Raw genomic sequence first — 19,552 nt, 5'->3', positions numbered from 1 at the left:
TATACTTTTTACATAAAACACATTTAGCTGTTTTAAAAGTGGACACAGTGCAATTTTCACAGTTCCTGGGGGAGGTAAAGTATTGTTAGTTCTTGCAGGTAAGTAAACCACCTACGGGGTTAAGATTGGGGTCCAAGGTAGCCCACCGTTGGGGGTTCAGAGCAACCCCAAAGTCACCACACCAGCAGCTCAGGGCCGGTCAGGTGCAGAGTTCAAAGTGGTGCCCAAAACGCATAGGCTTCAATGGAGAGAAGGGGGTGCCCCGGTTCCAGTCTGCCAGCAGGTAAGTACCCGCGTCTTCGGAGGGCAGACCAGGGGGGTTTTGTAGGGCACCGGGGGGGGGGGGGACACAAGTCCACACAGAAAGTACACCCTCAGCAGCGCGGGGGCGGCCGGGTGCAGTGTGCAAACAAGCACCGGGTTCGCAATAGGATTCAATGGGAGACCAAGGGGTCTCTTCAGCGGTGCAGGCAGGCAAGGGGGGGGGGCTCCTCGGGGTAGCCACCACCTGGGCAAGGGAGAGGGCCTCCTGGGGGTCACTCCTGCACTGGAGTTCCGATCCTTCAGGAGCTGGGGGCTGCGGGTGCAGGGTCTTTTCCAGCCGTCGGGATTTTAGAGTCAGGCAGTCGCGGTCAGGGGGAGCCTCGGGATTCCCTCTGCAGGCGTCGCTGTGGGGGCTCAGGGGGGACAACTTTGGTTACTCACAGTCTCGGAGTCGCCGGAGGGTCCTCCCTGAGGTGTTGTTTCTCCACCAGTCGAGTCGGGGTCGCCGGGTGCAGTGTTGCAAGTCTCACGCTTCTTGCGGGGATTGCAGGGGTCTTTAATTCTGCTCCTCTGTAACAAAGTTGCAGTCTTTTTGGAGCAGGTCCGCTGTCCTCGGGTGTTTCTTGTTCCTCTTGAAGCAGGGCAGTCCTCTGAGGATTCAGAGGTCGCTGGTCCTTGAGAAAGCGTCGCTGGAGCAGGGTTCTTTAGAAGGCAGGAGACAGGCCGGTAGGACTGGGGCCAAAGCAGTTGGTGTCTTCTTCCTTCTTCTGCAGGGGTTTTCAGCTCAGCAGTCTTCTTCTTTTGTAAGTTGCAGGAATCTAAATTCTTAGGTTCAGGGAAGCCCTTAAATACTAAATTTAAGGGCGTGTTTAGGTCTGGGGGGGGTTAGTGGCCAATGGCTACTAGCCCTGAGGGTGGGTACACCCTCTTTGTGCCTCCTCCCAAGGGGAGGGGGTCACATTCCTATCCCTATTGGGGGAATCCTCCATCTGCAAGATGGAGGATTTCTAAAAGTTAGAGTCACTTCAGCTCAGGACACCTTAGGGGCTGTCCTGACTGGCCAGTGACTCCTCCTTGTTATTCTCATTATCTCCTCCGGCCTTGCCGCCAAAAGTGGGGCCGTGACCGGAGGGGGCGGGCAACTCCACTAGCTGGAGTGTCCTGTGGTGCTGGAACAAAGGGGGTAAGCCTTTGAGGCTCACCGCTAGGTGTTACAGCTCCTGCCTGGGGGAGGTGATAGCATCTCCACCCAGTGCAGGCTTTGTTACAGGCCACAGAGTGACAAAGGCACTCTCCCCATGTGGCCAGCAACATGTCTCGAGTGTGGCAGGCTGCTAGAACCAGTCAGCCTACACGGGTAGTTGGTTTAAGTTTCAGGGGGCACCTCTAAGGTGCCCTCTGGGGTGTATTTTACAATAAAATGTACACTGGCATCAGTGTGCATTTATTGTGCTGAGAAGTTTGATACCAAACTTCCCAGTTTTCAGTGTAGCCATTATGGTGCTGTGGAGTCCGTGTTTGACAGACTCCCAGACCATATACTCTTACGGCTACCCTGCACTTACAATGTCTAAGGTTTTGCTTAGACACTGTAGGGGCACAGTGCTCATGCACTGGTGCCCTCACCTATGGTATAGTGCACCCTGCCTTAGGGCTGTAAGGCCTACTAGAGGGGTGGCTTATCTATACTGCATAGGCAGTATGAGGTTGGCATGGCACCCTGAGGGGAGTGCCATGTCGACTTACTCGTTTTGTTCTCACCAGCACACACAAGCTGGCAAGCAGTGTGTCTGTGCTGAGTGAGGGGTCCCCAGGGTGGCATAAGATATGCTGCAGCCCTTAGAGACCTTCCCTGGCATCAGGGCCCTTGGTACCAGGGGTACCAGTTACAAGGGACTTACCTGGATGCCAGGGTGTGCCAATTGTGGAATCAAAAGTACAGGTTAGGGAAAGAACACTGGTGCTGGGGCCTGGTTAGCAGGCCTCAGCACACTTTCAATTCAAAACATAGCATCAGCAAAGGCAAAAAGTCAGGGGGTAACCATGCCAAGGAGGCATTTCCTTACAGTACGCCTCACCCCCACTGACTCTCCTATACACCTCTCCCTCAGCACTACCTTGAAAGCGTCTAACTAAATTAAGGGGCTGCTAGCTGTGTCTAGGTTTTCAGTAAAAAAAAAAAAAAAAAAAAAAATGCTGTCTCACTGCTTCCCGGTAACCGGGGTCTTCTAAAGATCCGGGTTTTAGTTTTCATATTGGAATGCTAGGAATGGGGCAGCCCCATCCCAGTGACATTAATATGGGGTTATGATCAGATACGGTGCGGGCCAAATATTCCATATTTTGAATGGTTGTGAAAACCTCAGGAGTGCAGAGAAAGGTGTCCAGACGTACGTTTAAGTCATACAAGTGTGAAAAATATGAGTAATATCAGGTTAGTGTGTACGATCTTCTCCATGAACCTACGAGCCTCCACTGTGTCTGCCAGGTTGTAAACTGTTGTGCTATCTTTGTTACTGGGGAGTGTTTCAGTGGAGGATGTGAACGATTTAGAGCAGGATCCGCCACACAGTTAAAATCTCCACCCAACACTACTGTGTGTATTAAGAGTGGTGCCAAACTGTCAGAAAGTCTGGAAAAAACAAACCGTGGTCCGTATTGGGCGCGTAGACATTGATCAGAGCTAAATCACGGCCTTCAAGCCTACCTCTTCCTGCTATGTAGCACCCATCGGGGTAATAAAACTATCAATTGGTTGGAACTGGACCACAGCCCTCACCCAGATCCTTGTGCAAAGGCTAAGTGGTGTAAAAGACCTGTCCTGTCCAATGTTTCTGTGCAGCCCTTGCCTATCTTAGTGTTGTATGCGTTTCTTGGAGCGTAGCTACATGTATGCCCCGGCGTTGCAAATAGGAGAAGACTTTATACCTTTTGACATTGTATGCATTACCCGGACATTCCATGATATAAACTTATATTTCTGAAGTGTAATCACTGTTTGGCCTTAATCCTAGGTTCCTTTGTATCCCTCCTACCCACCTCCTTTCCATCAGTTTAAACATGACCCACCACATGTCTATATGTGTTCCCTCCGATGCAGTAGACTCATAATCCCCTATAAAAACATCATAACTAACTATTTCCCAAATTCCCTTCCCCAGGCCAAAAAGACAACTGCCTCTCATACAAAATATAAATTTAGTATAAGCGCTTACAAAAGGTAGCAGCCGGCTATTTAAGACATTTCAGTAGTGGCACTTCGCCGCCGGTATCCCGCACCCCCTATCTTACTTTCTTCATAGTTTCAGCTGTTCACGATCTTCCTAGACAACTTTTCCTCTCTTCTCCCTTCCCCCAGGGAAGCTCATTGTACTAAAACATCATCATACCCATGTGATAGTTCAGGTTCCAACATTTTCAAAGAAGCCAGAATATGCAATCTGAAGTCCCTGGTGTCACTTCTGGTCCAGCATCTTCAGATAGTCGAGTGATGACTGTCTCGATCCAAGCTTGCCTGGTCCATCTCCTCTCCGATCAGTGGGGATGAGCCCATAGCCCGGCTATTCAGGGATGCCATTGCTTTAATCACTTTCTGGCATTCCTGCTGGAGTTCCGTTGGGGACGGGGACGTCAGTTTGTGCTGGAGTCTCTCTCGAGGGCGTATTTTCTGTTGGCATCTCCTTCGGTAACTAGGCCGTTTGTCTCGCAGAAGTCTATCTATTGCGAGACGTCCTCTGAAGAGTGAAAGAATTGCGTTCCTTTTTTCGTTATGATGCACAAGCGGGCTGGAAATACCATGCCATAATGAATGTTCAATTGACAACTTTTGTTTTGCTTCGCAAAAAGTAGCTCTCCATTTCTGCACTTCTTGTGAAAAGTCTGAGAATAGGCGGACTGTGCTATTCTCTACTGTGCAGTCTCTGTATTTCCTCGCCTGACTCAGAAGGTAGTCTCTGTCACTATAGGGTAATAACCTTGCGATGACTGGATGCGGTGCGGCATCTGGCGGGGGAGGGCGTGCCGGGACCCTATGTGCCCTCTCCGGGGCAAAAAAGGGGGAAAGACCCTTCTCTGCTACCGTCTCCCAGAGCCAATGTTCTAGGAAGTCCACCATATTATTTTGAAATCGCTCCGGTAAACCAAATATGTGAATATTATTCCTCTGTGATCTATTTTCAGCATCCTCTGCTCTTAGTTCCAAAGCATGCATTTTTCCCTCCAGCTTTTGTAGTTTATCGGTTGAATCATTTACAAATGGTAGGATCTCTGATTCTTTTCTCTGAGGTGATAATCTTTCTGGTAGTCGAAAGTGGTAATCACGTATTAGGGTCGGATCCGTCGCCAATGCATCAATCTTCCCCTCTAGGGCTTCACGAGAGGCCGTGATTGCCTGCAGGATGTCCTGGAGGGTGGGGGTGTCTGGGTCTAACATGGGGTGAGGGCATTTAATCTCTGGGCGTGGGATTTGGGAGTCCGCGGTTACTCCCCCAAAATACTTTTTGCACCCGGTTTTCCCCCCATGTTTAGCCCCTGATGTGGTTGCAATATCAAATCCCGGCTCCTCCTGGCTCCTTCCGCCAGGGCCCCAGAGTCAGAACAGTTAGTCTAATGGTATGGGTTATAGATCACGTTCATTGGGCTTTGTCAGTATATTGCGGCAGTAGTGACTTTGTCGGATCTTCCAGGAGGCCCCACTTTGCGTGCGCTCACTCAGTTAGCTTGCATGCATCTATGAAGCGCCCGGTGTCAGGAACTAGTCAGGGTCCTTGGGCCAATGTCTCCTGGTCCACACCCTTCTATGCCTCAGTGGGCCTCCAGAGTTCACGTCGTCTAGGTTCCTCTCCGATCGTCCTCCCAGGGCCCTTTGTATCAGGTGTCTCGCTTTCTTTCGCAGACCCAAGGCACCTCTCGCCCGCCCCTGCTGTGTGCAGAAGCTCCTCTCCACCCCTACGAGCGTTTCAAACTCTCTTCTCTCACCTCGCATGCAGCCTATTTCTACTCCACCGCGTCACTTGGGGGCTGTACAGTCTCAAGGTTGATCTTTAATGGAAGCTCCTGGTCGTTAGGGGAGAGGCACTTTCAGGAGTTGCCCTCTGCCGATCTCAAGCAGCATCACCCCATCACCTGCTGTGTGAAATTAACTATGTTTCCTTCAGAGGGCAGCGGCCGCCATCTCCCGCACGGGCCAGCCTGTGCTGCTCCCCTCATTTCTGCTGCTCTCCTTATTGCAGGTTCAGGTAGTTCATCTCCCACTTGGGGTTGCTAAAAGCCCGACTGCCTTCCTTCTATCATCGTGCCGCCTTCTCCTGCATCATCTTTGGCTTGGCGACATACGCAGGATGGGCCCCCTGCTCCTATCCCGCATGCGTCTCTGAAGCCTCCTCCTCACGGCACGCTCTTACTGCACTCCACCTCACTGACTGGGCTGTGGAGTTGCTGGGACGTCTGTCGGCAGTAGTCTCCCACCTCTATGAGGTAGGTATTTTCGGGAGTCGCGTTCCTTTGGTGTCCGGGTTAGCTTCTCGCTGTTTGTCACCCGGATCGTCATCCTTCCCTTCACTGAGCTCCGGTCGCCATCTTGGTTGTAGCTCGGCTGCCGCTGTTCCCACCGATTCTGCCTCTTACTTTGTCGCAGTGTTGGCTATCGTTCCCTCATTACGCGTATGAGTCGAACACTGGCAGTAGCCTCACGGAGAGGCTTCCTTCTGCATTAACGATAAGCCACCCCTCCTATGACTGCCGTAACCTTGATGCCTGCCTGTTTATGTTTTTGCTATGTTAAACTAGTCAAAATAATTTTAAAAAAAGGCTGATGGGGGATGTTTGCGGGGTTGAGAATACAGCAAACCCTTGAGCTACGCACAAGTGGGATCCTTTTTGTATTTGTATTTATTAAGCTTGAGTACCCCTTTGAAGAGATGTTCTCCATTAAGAGACAAGTAGCCACAACACCATGGATTGCATAATAGAAATACAGACACTAAGAAGTAATGTCATAAAGACAACCTTTATCCTAAGCCAAAGACAGGCTACACGTATTTAAAGAATAATTATTTAAACTAGGGAGGATTGGGCAGACCTAAATGTGATAAGTCACAGGGTGGATGGTAGAAAACGGGGGATGGGCATTAGAGCTTTCACGGTCTTTAAATTCAGTAAGTAATCTTGTAAGTCATATGGGGCAGGGGAGGGTGCTCACAAGTAGTGGTCTGAGCTTCTGGGAAAATCTGGAAAAAAAACATGAGGTGAGTGTTTCAGTATCACTGGTACAGAATGACATTTAATTATGACATGAAAGTATCACAGCTGTATAATCAGACACCAAACTATGGATAGCTTTGCACACAAGTGAAAAATATTAGTAGGCTCGATAGCGGACAGCGTGCCAACCCAGTCTATATCTCTGGGATCTAATAGTGAGAAGATGATTATTATTCTAGTAACAACACTAACTGGGTAGATCAGTTAGTAGACTTACAATAATTTAGTGTACCCATCAGAGAGATCATCATGGACTTTGCTATGAGGAATGGGAGGTGTGCGTGGATAAGGTCCATTCTGCAGGAGTTAAGTGTTGGTGATCAGAGGTACTCAAGTGTTTGGGGGCTGAGAGACAGCTGAATATTTAAAAATGACAGGTGGATGTGAGTGACTGAAAAGATAAGAACATTTGCTTATCAAAGTGCAAGTGATTGAGAAATGAAGGGGGGTTCTGTCACGAGGAGCGCACAGTGAGAAGTCCCAACAAGCACAGACTAGTTTCAGTAGTTTTGAGAGTGTGGCATACCATAAGCCAGAAGAGCCTTTAGAGATTTACTGCAATTATTGCAGATTCCCAAAAGAGGCAACTGTAATATGGCAGAGGATGCAAAACCAATACATATGGAGGATTCAGTCAGATACATTGCTGGGTTCAGGTAAAGTATAGTGGATTATCCTGCAAAGCTCCCCTCCATCACCAGCCCAGCAGATAAGGAAAAACAGTTTGAAGTGCTGTGTTGGGTGTGCTTAGATGAGGCAAAGTCATTTTGAAAGTCAAAGAGATTTGTTTAAAACTGAATCTGTGTTCCAATACGAGCCAAAGGAGAAGGAACATTTGCTTTTTTTACTACTTACCAGGCTGTATCTTCCATAAAAATGCCCTCTCTCTCTAACTGCATAAACAGTTCTCCACCTGCATGAGGAAAGGATAGAATATGAAGTTAATAAACCATTAAAATAATACATGTAAATCTGTTCCAGAAAAGTGATTAAGAGTCCAGATTATGCAATTTTGTATATTAATGCAGAAGCCAATAATAAATAAATAAATATATATATATATATATATATATATATATATATATATATACATATACACACACGGAAAATGTCACTTACCCAGTGTACATCTGTTCGTGGCATTAGTCGCTGCAGTCACATGCTGTGCACAGTCCGCCATCTGGTGTTGGGCTCGGAGTGTTACAAGTTGTTTTTCTTCGAAGAAGTCTTTTCGAGTCACGAGACCGAGGGACTCCTCCCATTTCGACTCCATTGCGCATGGGCGTCGACTCCATATTAGATTGTTTTGCCCGCAGAGGGTGAGGTAGGAGTTGTGTATGCTAGTAATAGTGCCCATGCAATGGAGTGAATGCGTATGTACATAATAAAGTTTTAAGTAATATATTTACAAATGTACAAATGTTTAAGATCTACTTCTAAACGGCTACAGGCTCCCGGGGAGGCGGGTGGGCGCATGTGAATCTGCAGCAACTAATGCCACAAACAGATGTACACTGGGTAAGTGACATTTTCCGATCGATGGCATGTGTAGCTGCAGATACACATGCTGTGCATAGACTAGTAAGCAGTTATCTCCCCAAAAGCGGTGGTTCAGCCTGTAGGAGTTGAAGTAGTTTGAAATAATGTTCTTAATACAGCTTGACCTACTGTTGCTTGTTGTGCAGTTAGCACATCTACACAGTAGTGCTTGGTAAATGTATGAGGCGTAGACCATGTTGCTGCCTTACATATTTCGTTCATTGGAATATTTCCTAGAAAGGCCATGGTAGCACCTTTCTTTCTGGTTGAGTGTGCCTTTGGAGTAATAGGCAGTTCTCTTTTAGCTTTAAGATAGCAGGTTTGAATGCACTTAACTAACCATCTAGCAATGCCTTGTTTTGAAATTGGATTTCCTGTATGAGGTTTTTGAAAGGCGATAAATAGTTGTTTTGTCTTTCGAATTAGTTTTGTTCTGTCAATGTAGTACATTAGTGCTCTTTTGATGTCTAATGTTTGAAGTGCTCTTTCGGCTACAGAATCTGGCTGTGGGAAGAACACTGGTAATTCTACCGTTTGATTTAAGTGGAACGGTGAGATTACTTTTGGTAAAAATTTAGGATTGGTCCGTAGAACAACTTTATTTTTGTGTATTTGAATAAATGGTTCTTGAATGGTAAATGCTTGAATTTCACTCACTCTTCTTAGAGATGTGATGGCAATTAAAAATGCAACTTTCCACGTTAAGTATTGCATTTCACAAGAGTGCATGGGCTCAAAAGGTGGACCCATGAGTCGTGTTAGGACAATGTTGAGGTTCCATGAAGGAACTGGTGGTGTTCTTGGTGGTATAATTCTCTTTAGGCCTTCCATAAACGCCTTTATGACTGGTATCCTAAACAATGAAATTGAGTGCGTAATTTGTAGGTAAGCAGAAATTGCCGTAAGATGTATTTTAATGGAAGAGAAAGCTAGGTTAGATTTTTGCAAATGTAGTAAGTATCCTATTTCTTTTGCAGATGCTTGTAAAGGTTGAATTTGATTATTATGGCAGTAATAAACAAATCTTTTCCACTTATTTGCATAGCAGTGTCTAGTGGTAGGTTTTCTAGCTTGTTTTATGACCTCCATACATTCCTGTGTGAGGTCTAAGTGCCCGAATTCTAGGATTTCAGGAGCCAAATTGCTAGATTCAACGATGCTGGATTTGGATGTCTGATCTGTTGTTTGTGTTGTGTTAACAGATCTGGTCTGTTGGGTAGTTTGGCATGAGGTACTACTGAAAGGTCTAGTAGTGTTGTGTACCAAGGTTGCCTTGCCTATGTTGGTGCTATTAGTATGAGTTTGAGTTTGTTTTGACTCAACTTGTTTACTAGATATGGAAGGAGAGGGGGAAAAGCGTACGCAAATATCCCTGACCAGTTGATCAATCCCAAGGCAATGCTCTATGGATGTTGTGGGTACCTGGATGCGAAGTTTTGGCATTTTGAGTTTTCCTTTGTTGCAAATAGATCTATTTGAGGTGTTCCCCAAATTTGAAAGTAATTGTTTAGTATTTGGGGGTGAATTTCCCATTCGTGGGTTTGTTAGTGATCTCGAGAGAGATTGTCTGCCAACTGGTTCTGAATCCCTGGAATAAATTGTGCTATTAGGCGAATGTGGTTGTGAATCGCCCAATGCCATATTTTTTGTGTTAGGAGGCACAACTGTGTCAAGTGTGTCCCTCCTTGTTTGTTTAGATAATACATTGTTGTCATGTTGTCTGTTTTGACAAGAATGTATTTTTGGGTTATTATGGGTTGAAATGCTTTCAGCGCTAGAAATACTGCTAACAGTTCTAAGTGATTTATGTGAAACTGCCTCTGATGTATGTCCCATTGTCCTTGGATGCTGTGTTGATTGAGGTGTGCTCCCCACCCTGTCATGGAAGCATCCTTCGTTATGACGTATTGTGGCACTGGGTCTTGGAAAGGCCGCCCTCGGTTTAAATTTGTACTGTTCCACCATAGAAGCAAGATGTATGTTTGGCGGTCTATCAACACCAGATCTAGAAGTTGACCCTGTGCTTGTGACCATTGTGATGCTAGGCACTGTTGTAAGGGCCGCATGTGCAATCTTGCGTTTGGGACAATGGCTATGCATGAAGACATCATGCCTAGGAATTTCATTACCATTTTGACTTGTATCTTTTGTGTTGGATACATGGCCTGTATTACCTTGTGAAATGTTTGAACCCTTTGTGGACTTGGAGTGGCAATCCCTTTTGCTGTGTTGATTGTCGCTCCTAAGTATTGCTGTGTTTGACACGGCAAAAGGTGTGACTTCGCGTAGTTGATGGAGAAACCTAGCCTGTGAAGGGTCTGTATGACATATTTTGTGTGCTGTGAACACTGTCTTAGCGTGTTGGTTTTGATTAACCAGTCGTCTAAGTACGGGAACACATGTATTTGCTGCCTTCTGATATGTGCAGCCACTACTGCCAGGCATTTTGTAAAAACTATTGGCGCAGTTGTTATTCCGAATGGCAACACTTTGAATTGGTAATGTATTCCTTGGAATACGAACCTTAGGTATTTCCTGTGTGAAGGATATATTGGTATATGGAAATACGCATCTTTTAGGTCTAATGTTGTCATGTAATCCTGCTGTTTGAGCAGTGGGATTACGTCTTGTAACGTGACCATGTGAAAGTGATCTGATTTGATGTAGGTATTTAGTGTTCTGAGATCTAGTATTGGTCTCAGAGTTTTGTCCTTTTTGGGTATTAGAAAGTACAGTGAGTTAACTCCTGTGTTTTTTTGTAGATTTGGTACTAATTCTATTGCGTCCTTTTGTAGCAATGCTTGAACTTCTAGTCCTAGAAGATCTATATGTTGTTTTGACATATTGTGTGTTTTCGGTGGGACGTTTGGAGGGAATTAGAGAAATTCTATGCAATAACCATGCTGGATAATTGCTAAGACCCAAGTGTCTGTTGTTATTTCCTCCCAAAGTTTGTCAAATTGGCTTAGTCTTCCCCCCACAGGTGTTATGTGATGGGGTTGTGTGACTTGTGAGTCACTGTTTATTTTGAGGAGTTTTGGGGCCTTGGAATTTCTCGATTTCTTGGGAATTGGCCCCCTCTATATTGCCCCCGAAAACCTCCCCTCTGATATTGACCCTGGTAAGTAGGCCTTGTTTGTGAGGTTGTGGTTTCTGTGGGTTGACCTCGAAACCCTCCCCTAAAAGGTGTTTTTCGAAATGTGCCTCTGCTCTGCGGGGAGTAGAGTGCGCCCATGGCTTTGGCTGTATCGGTGTCTTTTTTGAGTTTCTCAATGGCAGTGTCTACCTCCGGCCCAAACAATTGCTGTTCATTAAATGGCATATTGAGCACAGCTTGCTGGATTTCCGGCTTGAACTCTGAAGTGCGCAGCCATGCGTGCCTTCGTATCGTGATTGCGGTGTTTATTGTCCTTGCAGCTGTATCTGCTGCATCCATGGAAGACCGGATCTGATTATTTGAGATACTTTGTCCCTCTTCTACCACCTGTTGCGCTCTTTTTTGGAACTCCTTGGGTAAGTGTTCAATGAAATGTTGCATTTCATCCCAATGAGCTCTGTCGTATCTTGCCAAAAGTGCTTGTGAATTGGCAATACGCCATTGATTTGCTGCTTGTGCTGCAACCCTTTTTCCCGCAGCATCAAATTTGCGGCTCTCTTTGTCTGGAGGTGGTGCGTCTCCTGAGGTATGAGAGTTGGATCTCTTACGAGCTGCCCCGACAACTACTGAGTCTGGTGTTAGTTGTGTTGTAATATAGATCGGATCTGTTGGCGGTGGCTTGTACTTTTTCTCCACCCTTGGAGTTATGGCTCTGCCTTTAAGTGGATCCTGAAATATTTGTTTTGAATGTCTTAGCATTCCTGGGAGCATGGGAAGGCTTTGGTACTGGCTATGGGTGGAGGATAGGGTGTTAAACAGAAAGTCATCCTCAATTGGTTCAGAATGTAAGGTGACGTTGTGAAATTCAGCTGCCCTTGCGACCACCTGTGTGTAGGATGTACTGTCCTCAGGTGGTGACGGTTTTGTGGGATAGGAGTCTGGGCTGTTGTCAGACAAAAGGTCCCATGCATCGGGATCATCCTGACTCATTGTAGTATGAGCTGGTGAGTGCATCAGTGGTGGAGTTGTTGCTGGTGATGCATGTATTGATGGTGGTGGAGACGGTGGTGGGGTTGTTTTCCTTGCCACTTTTGCCTGTGGTTGCTTGTCCTTTTGTTGAAAGGCAAGTTTCCTTTTTATTTTGATTGGGGGAAGAGTAGTTATCTTCCCTGTGTCCTCATGAATATGAAGCCTTCTTTGCGTGTAGTCAGGCTCCACAGCTTGAAGCTCCTCTCCAAATCTATGTAATTGGGAGGTTAATCCTTGTTCCTCTGTATAGGAACTAGTTTTCGGCTCCGAGGCTGGATGTTTCGGAACCGAAACCTTTTCGGAAGTCTTTTTAGGCTCCGAAGAAACCTTCTTTGTTTTCGGCGTGGTGTCTCAGTGCCGAAATTCTTCGGTGCCGCTGTCTCTGTGCCGAAGTTTCTCGGAGCCGCTGTCTCGGCTCAGAGGTTGCTGTGTGGCGGTATCTCGACCGGAGTCTGATGACTTCGACACCAGCATGCCCTTTTTCGGTGCCTTGGATCGGTCACCTAGTTTTCGGGTTAAGCCATGGCCTGTTGGCGGTGGCGTCCCCTGGGCTTTTGTGGACTTCTCCCGAGTCTTGATTTTTGACGTCTTACTCACGGTTTGGGGTGTTTCTTCGGCGTCGAGTTCTTCAGAATCCGACTCGTGGATGGAGAAAGCTTCTTCCTCCTCAAAACGTTCTTGACCTGTCGGCGTGGACGCCATTTGTAGTCTCCTGGCTCTTCGGTCTCTCAGCGACTTCCTCGACCGAAACGCTCGACAGGCTTCACAAGTATCCTCCTTGTGCTCGGGGGACAAGCACAAGTTACAGACCAGATGCTGATCCGTATACAGATACTTGTTATGGCATTTTGGGCAGAAGCGGAATGGGGTCCGTTCCATCAGCCTTGAAGTCGCACGTGGCCAGGCCGACCAGGCCCCGACGGGGGATCGAAAAAACCCCGAAGGGCCACCGGAGCTCTTCAAAATTCGGTGTCGATTTGTTCTAACTAACCCGATACCGAACGCAAACAATACCAACGTTTTTTTCCGAGATTCTAACTAACTTTCTGACCGAAACACTGAGCGAAAAGGAACACGTCCGAACCCGATGGCGGAAAAAAAACAATCTAAGATGGAGTCGACGCCCATGCGCAATGGAGTCGAAATGGGAGGAGTCCCTCGGTCTCGTGACTCGAAAAGACTTCTTCGAAGAAAAACAACTTGTAACACTCCGAGCCCAACACCAGATGGCGGACTGTGCACAGCATGTGTATCTGCAGCTACACATGCCATTGAATATATATATATATATATATATATATATATATATATATATATATATATATATATATATCTCACACTCTGAATATCTCAGGTGATAGACTTTTAGAAAACTTCTGGCAAGGCTCCTCTACCCTCTCAGGGAGCGCTGGCACCATCTCAACAAAAGACGTGGAGATGTCACTGAAGCCATAGAGCATCCACCCAGACCCACAAGGTTAGTTCCATGTCTGTTTTTATCCGCACCCTTAGAGGCGGTGTACTGTAGCAATCTAATGTGGAAACTTGGTAATCAAGTCTACAACTATTCTTCAGAATGGGAAGATGGGCAGGATCGGTTAGCAATCTGCAGATAGACAAGCACATCCTCCAGAAGGACTATCTCCGAAGGCACATAACTTTCTTCTCATGGTTACTTCTACCTGCAGATCTTCATCTCTTCAACACACCCAAGCAATAAACCTACCTAGTGGAGGGAGTGGTGAAGGAAGTCAGATGAAGAAATCTTGAAAGGGCTACCCCTTCACCTCTGAACTCAAAGAGCATTGGTTGCTAAACGTGTGAAGGTAAATTCATGCACTTGTTATGCAAATCTCAGCCACAGGGACTCGCCTTGCAAAGGCTGCAGAAGAGTTTGCCTTGATGGAGTGGGTCCAAGTTCGCCCAGGCAGATGCTTCCTAGAAAAGGTATAGCACATCTTGATGCACAACAAAATCCAATGAGAAAGTCCTCTCCTGGACCGCATTCCCCTTTCTTGCTGCCTACGTACCCTATGAATTGCTGGTCATCAGACATGATCTCTTTAATGCTTTAGATATGATAGTTAAGTTCATGCCTTGAGTTCAGTCCTCTGAATGGATGAAATGAGGGGGGTAGAGTTGGAAAGAAGAATAGGTTGCCCTAGGTGGAAAGGAGTCACCACCTTGGGAAGAAAGCTGCTTTAGTTCAGAGAACAAACTAGGCTGGGATGAAGCATTTGAATAGATGTGGGGATGTTAAGTACCTGGAACTCACTGGTGTGCCTTGCTGAATTAACAGCAATCAGAAAAGGCAGTCTTGAGAGTTAACAAATGCAACTCACATCTGTAGAAGGGTTCAAAGAAAGCACTCAAAGTCGAAACCAAATTCAGATCCTATTAGGGTGCAAACATAATAGTCAGCCACTCCATAAATGTCATCACTAGAAGTGGCTGGTCCTGTAGACATAGAAATCAGTATTGGTGGCCTTGATCTAGCTGCAGAGAGGTGCGCTGAGGTGGCTGGGGGTAGATCCAGTGATGGTTGACTGTACAATGGAGTGATCGGACCAGGTAAGTTCTGTGGTGCGACTGCATCTGGTTCTGTTGCTGGCTATAATGATGGGGTCTAGTGTAGGTCCAGCTCTGTGTGTGGGGTCTGAGGCCAACTGCGTGAAGCCAATGTTGTTCATACATTCCATGAGGCTGGTGGAGTTGGGGTCTGTGAGGTCATCCAGGTGAAAACTGAGGTCTCCCAGGAAGATGAAGTGTTTGAATTCTAAGGTGAGTGGGGTGATGAATTTCATGATGGCAATGGGTTCCTGTTCTGGGTGTGGTCCAGGTGTAGACCGGCTTGCTTTTGGCAGGCCTTCGTACAGCTGTGCTGCAGCCTTAATTAAGAAGGTCCTGGGAGCGGTGCTGGGGAGGCGGTAGAGCAGGAAAAAAAAAAAGAGCAGTGAGGGATGGTGTGGGCAAAGGTTCCTAGGAGCAAAGGTTCGTAGGGGCACTGGAACCCTTGGGTGGCAGCAATACCAGCTGGCCGCAGAATTTGCAGCTGCTGACTGGAGGGTAGGAGTACATCGTTGGCTAGCTAGCAGCAGTCAGACGGAGGCAACTGTCCTCTGGTGGAGCTGGACTGGAACTGCTCAATGGAGCTGCGCTGTGGCTTTCATTAAGTAGGTCCTGGGAGGAGGAGAGGGAGATTGGGGAGGAGGGAAAAAAAGGCAGACAGGGTTAGCAGGGGCAAAGGTTCATAGAGGCACCAGGATCTTGGGTGGCAGCAATACCAGCTGGCAGCAGTTCTTTAGCTGCTGGCTGGAGAGCAAGACTACGTTGCTGGTCTGGCTGGCAGCAGTCACGCAGAGGAGACTGATCTCTGTGGGAGCAGGACTGGAACCGGAGTTTCCACTCAAAACAACAGAATCCTATATTAAATGACACAAGTCCTCTGAGAAGGGAAGTCTTAAAGTGATGTTTTATCCTTTTGAACTATAGGAGCTAAGAGGGCTCTAGGTTAAACTTGGGAACGTTAACAAAAAAAACCTAAGTAAAAACATGAGGGATACTGTTGCCTGCAGGTTATGCAATCCCAACTGTGGCAACCTGCCTTTGAGCAGCAAGATGTCGAGATGCGGAAACACAGGTATCCTCAAACCACTTAAGATGGGCCACAACCCCCACTAATACCTTTGTGTAGACTTGAAGCGCTGATATCAGTCGGAACTGGAGGACCGCAAACCGTTAGTGGGAGGACCCTTCCACAAAGTGCAGGATACTCCTCCGGGACCACTGACATGGTATGTTGCAGTACCAGTTTTGAAAAAATGAGGGAAATCATTCAGTCTCTTGCTTCCAGTGGCACAGAAAATTGAGCCAGGGAAAGCATTTTGAACCTCTTGTGCAGGAAAAAGTACAGAGGCCTAGGATCGGACAAAGACCCCCATCCAAGTGTTGCACCCCTGCCCAATTTTCTGCTCTGGCACTAACTGCGGGCTCCTTTCTGCAGCAGGACTGCCACCTGCGGCAGCAGAATCAGCAGGTGTTCCTCTGAACGAAAGGAAGGGACTGCTTGGGTGAAATATAGGTGGCGGCAGAGTCTGCTGGAGAAAGGCTAGGGTACAGCTACTTTCTACAATTTTTCAGACCTACAGGTCAAATGGTATAGCCTTCCAGGCCTGTTGAAAGACAGATACCTGTTCTCCAATGGTCCATACATGCGCCTTCAAAGGGACACAGTATGTGGAAGGCTGGGTCTGGCAACACCTTCCCTTGGAATGCTGCAAGAAGGGATTCTGCTACTGCTGGGTGATCTGTGCAGGCTGGGGCTGACTGAACTGGAATCACTAAGAGATGTCAATAAAACCAGAAAAGTCCTTTGTTGATGATTGAAGCCCATGAGATCGCGCTGTGGCCCTTCAAGCCTTTAAGTACTCGAAGGTTGAATCGTTTTACTAAGAGGAGTACTGCAGCCCGGCATGATAGTGCAGGGGTACCAGCTCTCACCGCTTAAACTGCCATATTGGACACGTCTTGTCTTTTGCAGACTACCTCCGCAGAATAATCGTTCAGATGGTCAGGAAGATTTAGATCATTGCTGCTGTATGCCACTTGGGTGATAAGCAGCTAATAAGGCAGGTGGCACTGAGGGAATAGAATGCTAGGCTGCCCACCGAGAACACTTTTTTCCCCATCCCTTCCAGTTTTTTTGCCTATCTGGCAGGGGAGTGGGAATGGATGCTAGGTTAAGTTTGGTGGAGAAGGAATCCCATACCACAAAACTCTCCAGTGAAGGGAGAACAGAAAGAAATGCGGAGTCCCCCCAGTGCTGGCCTATAAAGCTTAGCCACTGTTCTGTTCCCTGTCTGGGCTTTGGTTGGTTTTGCCTAAACAGTTCACAGATTCTAGAAGGCCCTTATTAAATGGTGACAGCTGATCCATTGAGGGAGTGGCAGACTGGAGACCCTCAGTGACAATGCAGCATCTCAGTTGCAAAGAAGTGAGGGGTAATTTAAGCACCCCAGCTGCTTTCTTAAGAAACCCTTAAAACGATGCCATCTCTGCAGGAGTAGGCATTAGAGATAGATCAATATCAATATCTGAACATGTATCCAGATCACCTGCATTATAGAACACTATACAGCCCCAGAAGTGGAAGTGGTATGAAGGTGGTGACTCTCTGCCATCTGTGTCCCAATGTCCCTTATATATATGCAGGGGATTGGAGTCTGTGCCAAAAATTCAATGCATGGTGCGCCAGTAACACTGGTGGGCACATATCAATCCTCCCCTCATTTCTCGTCCTCTAGAATTCTCTGTGCCTCCCTCTTGTACTGCAGCATCTTGAATTGGGCCAGCTTAGCATCCATTATGAGGTGTAGGCTGTGGTATCAGAGGAGGGGGTGTCAGGGGCCCCAGAGCCTGCATAGGCAATGGTGTTAGAGAAAAACTAATTAGCAAAGGTCTCAGTGCTGCAATAGCAGCAGATGGTGTTGGGGGCAGGAGCGGTACGAGTGCAAAAAGAGAGAAGCTTGGTGCTAGGAGAAGGCTCACTGATGACCACCCTGCCTCCACCCCAAGAGGAGCCCCGAACAATCCAATGGAACCTTACGTGGGCTTGGTCAGCCCAAAGAACTTTGTGTAGCCATCTGCATGTGGGGTACTACTCAAGTTGGCATCACCAGTATCAGAGAAGCCTCCTGCGAAGGAAGAATCTCCTTCCATTTACGACCAAGCCAGGCAAGAAGAGCCTGGTGATAACTTACCTCTGTGATTAGTCGGAGTGCTTCCTCTTCTTATGCTTATTCCTTGTATCCTTGGAGATCTTGGAAGAAGGTAAACTGGGGGAAACAGACCTGCCTCTTGACTGCCACTAAACGAAACTACTCTCTCAGGTGCAGGCCATAAAACGTTTGACCTATCTTTCCTTGATTGCCTTAGTGTTCATGCGAAGACACTAGTATGACCATTTAGAATTGTGCCTATAACCTTGACACCAAAGAGTCATTTAGGGGGGCAGTAATCAATATTTGGCCTTCATAGCTATGCCAGGGCTTAAACCCTGAATTTTTTAGTTGTGATATACCCCAAAACACTGCCCTTGTTGAGAAATGAATCAGAGAGATAACTTGGCCTCAAACCTAAAAAGAGAAGCTCTGGATCCACGTCTGAAAGTACACAAAAAAAGAGAACCTGACATCAGGGCGCAGACGCTGCATGGCTCAAGTGAGATATCCATGACTCTAGTTCTTACGCAAGAAGTAAGGGAGGACTAAGTAAGACGTTTTTAGATTCAGTCTGGGTCCTGGGATATTCAAACCGTTAAGATTCTGGCGGTAGGCGTATCTATCATAAATAAATTATATTTATCAGGGACCTGTTATTATTATGAACCTGTGGAGGAGTACCTCCACAGGTTCATAATAATTTGCCCAATGGGTTCGATCTTGCAGAGAACCTACAATGAAAAAAAAGACATGAAGGGAAGAAAACATTTTCTGTCATAATTTCAGTACTTTTAGTCTTTGCCCTCTTATCATTCACAATAAGCTAGAAACTGCAGGCAGGGAAATCAACAAATTGTAAAAAAAAAAAAGAAAAAAAAAAAAGTGCTGCTACTACCACTACTGCAACCCAGTCCTCAAATCAAGAACCACAGCTTGCTGAGGCGTAATCAACTGCAAGATTTAGCTCGAACATGTTTGGTCAGATATGTAGATTTGTGGCACAGAATATGCTAAATTAGAGAGTAAATAGATGGATGCTGTGTAAAAGGGAAAACAGACTTAAGAGTACTGGAAGCACAAACAAGGTATCTTGTCCTTTTCCACCACCATAATCTGCCTTACATGCAGCTTACTTCAAAGCTCTTTGCACAGGGAGAGGAGTAGACCACATATGCTCAGGGCTTTTTACCCAGTTCACTGCCAGAATACTTGTGCAATTCTGTGCCAGTGCCCTTAAACACATGTAAGTTTTTGATTTTGCTGTGTGCAGGTAATTGTATTTATATAGCGCTTACTAATCTTGACGAGGCGTCAAAGCGTTTTCTGGCGAGCAGCACACTATTGCGGAACCCAAAATGATTAGTGGTGGATTAGTATAGAGAAATATGAGTACAGTATTAGGAGGAGTTGATTTGAGCAGAAGTATTTGTGAGTTTGTTATTAGGTTTGAATAGAATAATGGAGGGTTAGAGGAGGGAAGAAACCAGAAGTGTTAATTGAGAGTTTATAGTAATAGGTTGAGGCTTGGGATGAGTGAAGGAGGACAGTCTTTAGAAAGGGGTTATGGAGATCATAGTAGTAGAAGGGGTTTTGATGAGTAAGTGGTGAGAAGTGAGGGGAAATTTAGTAGGGTTGTTTGGGA

The 19,552-nt window shown here is 46.5% G+C and overlaps 1 protein-coding gene across 2 annotated transcripts in view; it reads right to left on the bottom strand.

Annotated features, from left to right (window-relative positions):
* The window catches only part of RPS6KB1 (ribosomal protein S6 kinase B1), a 446,354-nt gene that overhangs the window by 299,301 nt on the left and 127,501 nt on the right, over window positions 1–19,552 (bottom strand). For both annotated transcript variants that reach the window (XM_069226434.1, XM_069226435.1), the window contains exon 6: window positions 7,381–7,438. In XM_069226434.1, the coding sequence (XP_069082535.1) occupies window positions 7,381–7,438 (58 nt within the window). The remainder of the gene's footprint in view (window positions 1–7,380; window positions 7,439–19,552) is intronic.

This window comes from Pleurodeles waltl, chromosome 3_1 (assembly GCF_031143425.1).
Source record: "Pleurodeles waltl isolate 20211129_DDA chromosome 3_1, aPleWal1.hap1.20221129, whole genome shotgun sequence".
Taxonomy (NCBI): Eukaryota; Metazoa; Chordata; class Amphibia; order Caudata; family Salamandridae; genus Pleurodeles; species Pleurodeles waltl.
This window is presented reverse-complemented; position numbering and strand designations above follow the sequence as displayed.